Source organism: Hylobates moloch, unplaced genomic scaffold (genome assembly GCF_009828535.3).
Source record: "Hylobates moloch isolate HMO894 unplaced genomic scaffold, HMol_V3 SCAFFOLD_32, whole genome shotgun sequence".
NCBI classification, from domain to species: domain Eukaryota; kingdom Metazoa; phylum Chordata; class Mammalia; order Primates; family Hylobatidae; genus Hylobates; species Hylobates moloch.
Genome location: NW_026652307.1, coordinates 2807194 through 2813597, shown reverse-complemented (window position 1 = coordinate 2813597; position 6404 = coordinate 2807194). Strand labels below are relative to the sequence as shown.

Sequence of the window (6404 nt, the reverse complement as noted above, 5' to 3'; positions counted from 1 at the left end):
GGGTGTTGCTATGTTTGAGTGCTGGTGTGTGCATGAGTGGTGTGTGTGGTGTGTGGTGTGTGTATGTTTGGTGTGTGTTGCTGTGTATATGTGAGTGCTGGCGTGTGCATGAGTGGTGTGTGTGGTGTGTATGTGTGGTGTGTGTTGCTGTTTGTGTTTGAGTGCTGATGTGTGCATGAGTGGTGTGTGTGTGGTATGTGTTGCTGTGTGTGTTTGCTGGTGTGTGCATGAGTGGTGTGTGGTGTATGTGTGGTATGTGTTGCTGTGTATGAGTGCTGATGTGTGCATGAGTGGTGTGTGTGTGGTGTGTGCATGTGTGGTGTGTGTTGCTGTGTGTATGAGTGCTGGTGTGTGCATGAGTGGTGTGTGGTGTGTATGTGGCGTGTGTTGCTTGTGTGTATGAGTGCTGGTGTGTGCATGAGCGGTGTGTGTGTGGTGTGTGTGCACGTGTGTTGCTGCACCCTTTACAGGGAGCACTTCTACATGTGTTATTTCACTCGATGCTGAGAATGATCCTTTTGAGGCTGCAAGGCCGGAAGTGATTTCCCAGCTCCAGATCCTTGGATGTGCCTGACATCAGGCTCCCTTCCCCACGGCAGCGGTCCCAGCCTCTGCGCCTGCCATCTCCAGTCCCCAAGCCCACAGCGCCACCCGGGTTGTCTTTTCTCACATGTCAGAGCTCATTCTTCACTTCTGGCTCTGGAAGGCTGTCGCCTTCACCCCAGGCGAGCTCTCCCACACCGGCACTTGGACCACACTTCATTTCTTTCACTGTGTCCTCTCTGAGGCCTGTAACCACTGCCCCTCAACCCAAATTCTTCCATTTTCACCAGCATGAGATAGCTCCCCTTTTTTTCCTTCGTCTCTGAGCTTTTAAAAAAGCCTAACTGGTTTGCCTTTCTTAATCCTCTTTTCCCTCTTAACGCATGGAGACATAGTTTTTGCCCCCATGCTGACATTGTTTTCTAAGGACTGCTAGATGGGGCATTGCCGTCCCTCCTTGAAGTGCATCTGCCCCATCCAGAGGTCTCCCTCCCTCCCGCTGCTCCCCAGACTGCTGCCACCTCTCGGCATCCCCTTTGTGGCCTCTCCAGCATTCCGACCTGCTCAGCCCTCTCGGGATCAGACACCAGCATCCGCTTCTTCTGTCTTTAGGGATTTTCTTCTGACTTCCAGGCCTGCCATCCAGGTGGGCAGGGGTGCCCGCAGAGCCCACCTGGGGGCTCAAGCATCACCCTTATTTCCGAGGACAGCAGGGCACCCTAACCTCTGCTGCCCTCGGTCCCTTCCCCTCCTGTGGACTTCCTGCTGTCCCTTAGACTGGCCACGCCCACTCCTGCGCTTGCTCCTCTGCCGGGGTCCTTCCCTCTCCAGCCCAGCATGGTCTCCATCTGGCCTCTGCCCACATCCCCTCCCCAGGGAGGCCTGGCCCTCTTGGCTACCACCACCCTCCCATTTGTCAGCTAAACCATCACTACTAGACATGTCACGTCTTTGTTGATCTCCTGTGCTCCCCACTGGGTTGAGTCCCCAGAGGGCAGGGATCTGGTCTTGTGCACACTGATCCCAGCACCCCACCCCACATGTGAGAAAGGCCCAATAAACATCTGGTGATGGAACCAGTGGGGGCAGTGAGTCCCCATGGCCCCGACCCCATTGGTCCCAGCTAGCTAGTGTGTCCTGTTTGTTGTCTTTGCTCTGCCCAGTGCCATGCCTTGAGGTGCTCTCCTGGGCTGTGGCAGCAGTCTCCTGGTCACCCTGCCACAGATGGCCTCCTTCCAGCTCCTGCTTCACTCGCCTTCCAAAGGCACATCTGGGTGTGCGCAAGGTGGCATCTTCTGAGTGCTGTCAGCTGTCAGGCCCTGCACTGAGGCAGGAGTGTGCACACAGCACGTGCGGGTGCACTGAATTCTCACTACAGCCCTGTGAGATACGTCCTGTTGTCCCCAGGTTAGGGCTGAGCAAACTGCTTGCCAACATTGAGTGGCTCACCGGGGTCACGCCAGCAAGGGGCAGAGCCAGGTGTTAAGCTGCAGCTGCCACCACTCAGCCCTCTTGGGTCCTGAGCACACCATCATCTGACACCCACGTGGCCTGTACTCAGCTTCTCCCTTTTCTTCCCTGCGGGAACTTTCCAGTCCCCACCCAGGACCCTGTCCCCTCTGCATCTTGTGGCCTCCTCCTCTTCTGTAGCAGGGACTGGGACTGTGTATTGTGAGTCTCTGTTGAGCTTGACTCCCTTGGACGTCTCTGAATTCTCAGAGTCTTGCATGATGCCTGGCACATGTGGACAGAATGAGTGGTCCTCCTCTCATGGTAAGGGACACCCTTCCCCAGTGCAGCATGGCTGTGTGTTGGTGGAGGGCACCCGCAGCCCTGCCCTCCCTCCCACAGGAGCGCTCTTGCATCAGAGCCCCGAGCTTGCCGTGGTCTGGGGTCTTCCAGGTGACACCTGGCCTCCTTGGAGGCAAGTCACACAGCATTGACGCACTTCTCAGACAGTCCTTGTCGAGTCCCCACATGCCCTCACAGACAGAGAACCCGCTGCCAGGCGGCAGGGACGGCACAGGCACATTCATATCGGAGCTGTCAAGTTCCAGGTTTCTACCTTTGAGGCTTTGGGGTTTAATTACCTCGGCAGGGCGGGGGAGGTGGCCGGGCTGCAGTATCGACCCGGCGCCTGCTGCCCTGACATTATGAGACTAGAGGCAGGGATGATAAACTCGCTGCTGTCCTGCACCCCCGCAAAACAGCGCTGCTTTTCTCTTAATATTGTCTTTCTGGTGAGCGAGGGAGGCCGTGCAAGCAGCCAGCTGTCTGAAGCTTCTGTGCCTGGGGATGCACGGTGGGGGACAGGGTGGGGAAGAGGTGTGCGCAGATTCAGCTGAGAGAGAGTGAGGGTCCCAGGGCAGACGTGAGACACACAGGAGAAGGCAAAGAATGGCCCAAGCCAGGGCTGAAGGACACATTTTTGGGACCCACGTGATGTGTGCTTTGGTGCATGTGCGCCTCTCTGCCCTGCCTTTGAGTGTGGGCTCTGAAGCCCTGCCAGGCCAGCAGGGCCCATGTTTTCAGCCCCTGGGTGGACATGTCAGTTCCATGAGGCGAGACCTCCCTCTGTGTCCTTCCCCTCTGTGCCCAGAACCGTGCTGTGTCAAGTGACAGCACTAGGGCAGCCAGACCCCCATCTGTCTTGCAGGGTTCATGAGGGACTTGCGTGGGACTCATGAGGAAAGCAGCGGCCCAGAGGGAAGGCGTCCGGGAGGGCCAGCAGGTTCAAGCACTCAGGATGTAGAGTGCTTCTGCTTGGTGGGGAGGATCTGGAAAAGCTACTGGTAGATATGGCCTATGAGAAGTGCCTCGAAGGCTGCCTGGGATCTTGGTGGGAGGGAAAGGACTGTGGGATCTGCAGAGGTGAGGGGTGGGAAGCTTAGGGCATACTCAGGGGCTGGCATGAGGGCCACCTACCTTCAGTTGTAGCTGGAATCAGGGGAGAAACAGGACACAGGGCTTGGAAAGGATCCAGATACGGAAGGGCAGGACCCCAGGCTGGGGACTCCTGTATATTTGTGGAGGCGCAGGGTGGTGGCTGTGCTGAAGGTTCTTTCTACACAGGTGGCTGGTGGCCCTGGGTTGCTGGGGGTGGGGCAGGCAGCGAGAGCCATGCTCCCCCTCTCCCCTCCCCTTGCTGCCCTGTCAGTAGCCCTGTGGGTGGCGTTTGCCTCTGATGCCTTTTGTTCCTGGGGGACGGACAAGTGGAGAACATCTGCCTCCCACCTGGTCCCAGGCCCCCAGTGATGGCCTTTTTTTCCCTAGTGCTTAGCAAATGCCACAGACGGCGTGCGGCTAGCAGCCCGCATCGTGGACACACCCTGCAATGAGATGAACACCGACACCTTCCTCGAGGTTTGTGGCGTCATCATGCCGGGGGTGGGACCAGGCTGGGGTGGGTGTCATAGACCCCCAGGAGAGCCAGAGGAAACCTGGGGCTGTCCACACCCTGACGTGGCCAGGGAACCTCAGGGCTGCCCTCGATGGAGCGCTGCTGTCTACCCGGCTCCAGGAAGCCTCAGGAAAGGGTGTGTGGGGAGGACAGAGCCTCCTCTTCCAGGCCCCTTGGCAGGACCGCAGCCGGAGCTGCAGGAAATGAGAGAGTGTGAAGGGTGAGCCCCCTCTTCTGGGTTTCATCACACGCGAAGCTGGCTCCCAAGCCCGGCTCCCCCACTCCGCACAGGCAGCAGTTCATCCCGGGCCCCAGCGTCGGCCGCTCCTGTTTCCAGCCATCTTCATGTGTCGTTGTGTTGTTGTTTTTTCCATGAACATGTCCAGGAGATTAACAAAGTTGGAAAGGAGCTGGGGATCATCCCAACCGTCATCCGGGATGAGGAACTGAAGACGAGAGGATTTGGAGGTGGGTTGGGGCTGCATCCCTGCAGGTCTTGGCCTCAGGCAGTGGCCAGGGGCACTTGGGTGGCAGGGGGTCGGTGGGCCACATGGCACATTGTCCCAGACTTCATCCTGCTTGTGACCTGAAAGGAATCAGCCTGTGTCCAAGCCCAGTGCCGGACCCTGGGAAGCAGCTGTCCCTGGGGGAGAAGGGGAGGCAATCCAGATTCTGATTTGGATTCTGGAAGCTGCTAGATCCAAGTCCTTCCCTGCCTGCAGCCTCTCCAGCGTCCTCGCGTGCTGCATAGCCTGACTCTGGGGACGGGCTCAGCAGCGCCTTCCTGTTCCTTGAATACACAAGTTCACATCACGGCGGGCAGGGCCTGTGTGTGGATGGCTCTCCCTATCTGGAATACTCCCCTCAAGATACATTTTTGGTGGAGGCCATCTCAACCAATGCCCCTCCTCAGAGAGGCCTTCCCCAAGTCCCCAGACCCACCTTTCCCCACTGCCCAGGAACCAGAGGGGCAGATGAATATGACTCAGCTGCCCCGTGGTGCTTGTAGACTGGCAAGAGGAAGGTGGCTGTCTGTTATGTATGGCTACAAAACAAATTACTCAGAAGATAGCAGCTGAACGCAACAACACTTATCCCCTCCCCGTGCTGTGGGGTGGGGATCTTCCCCTGGTGCAGGGTCTCTGCCTGCTGTTGTCAGGTTGTTGGCTGGGGCTGCAGTCATCTGAAGGCTTGCCTGGGGCCAGCGATGTGCTTCCAGGCAGGCTCACAACAGGCTGCTGGCAGGTCTCAGCACCTCACAGGCCATTAGCTGGAGACAGCAGTTCCTTGCTGTGTGAGCCACCCTCTGAGCGAGGTCTCTGAGCGAGAGATAGGGATAAGGAGTGAGCAAACAAAATGGCAACTCCCATCTTGTTCTGTGACCTAATCCCAGGAGTGGTATCTCATCACTTCTTTTTCTTTTGGTTAGAGGTGAGACACTAGGACCTGCCCACATGAGGGGGAGGGACTGCACAAGGACGTGAATACCCAGATGTGGGGGTCACAGGCGCCATCCTGGTGGTGTCTACCTAGACAGAAGCCATTTGCAAGTGGAGGGAGAGGCCGCTTGTGTCAGGAAAAGCTTCACAGAGGAGGCGGCATTTGCTGTGGATCTTACAGGATGAATTAGAGTTTGTCAGGCAGCCATGATGAGCTCTCGTCATTGTTGCTATGATTGTTTGACTCAATTATTGCAGGACTTTGAGCCATAGACTCTGCACACACAGGGGCCACAGCTTTCTTGAGAAGATGTGTCATGTAAACCAAAGAGGCAGTGGTGCAGAGACTGTGGGAGTGAGTGTGAAAGGGCGGTGCCGTTCCTGAGTGCGCAAAGGATTCAGGAAGTGGGGACGAGCATGGGCTGGGGCAGCCTTGAGGCATTATCCAAATATCATTTCATTCTGCAATCCTGTTCTTTTCTTTTCTGGAAAGGATACAATATTTTTTCCCTTAGTGGTTTTTCTTGCTTAACAATACTTTGCATAGAATTTGTTTGCAATCTCAGGCATTGGAGCTAATTTGCATTCCCCAATCCCACACTGGCCAGGGGCAGGAGAAGGGGCAGGGGGCCCCAGGCTCAGGCAGGCGGCTCTCCAGGAGAAACACCAGCCGGCCAGAGTTTCCAGGGGCCTCTGGGAGTTCCCCGCTCAGCTCAGCCCGAGCCTAACCCAGTTCTCCCCACGCTTTCCATAGGAATCTATGGGGTTGGCAAAGCCGCCCTGCATCCCCCAGCCCTGGCCGTCCTCAGCCACACCCCAGACGGAGCCACGCAGACCATCGCCTGGGTGGGCAAAGGCATCGTCTATGATACTGGAGGCCTCAGCATCAAAGGGAAGGTGAGGTGCGGGCCGGCTCTCCAGGGTACCCTGGGGGTGGGGAGGGGAAGGTGAGATGTGGGGCTGGCTCTCCAGGGTGCCCTGGGGGTGGGGAGGGGAAGGTGAGATGTGGGGCTGGCTCTCCA

The 6404-nt window shown here is 57.4% G+C and overlaps 1 protein-coding gene across 5 annotated transcripts in view; it reads left to right on the top strand.

The window, feature by feature from the left end:
• Positions 1-6404, top strand: part of LOC116463267 (probable aminopeptidase NPEPL1) — a 63388-nt gene that overhangs the window by 42373 nt on the left and 14611 nt on the right. For all 5 annotated transcript variants that reach the window (XM_032146278.2, XM_032146287.2, XM_032146286.2 and 2 more), the window contains 3 exons: positions 3817-3906; positions 4330-4411; positions 6137-6279. In XM_032146278.2, coding sequence (XP_032002169.1) covers positions 3817-3906; positions 4330-4411; positions 6137-6279 — 315 coding nt within the window. The remainder of the gene's footprint in view (positions 1-3816; positions 3907-4329; positions 4412-6136; positions 6280-6404) is intronic.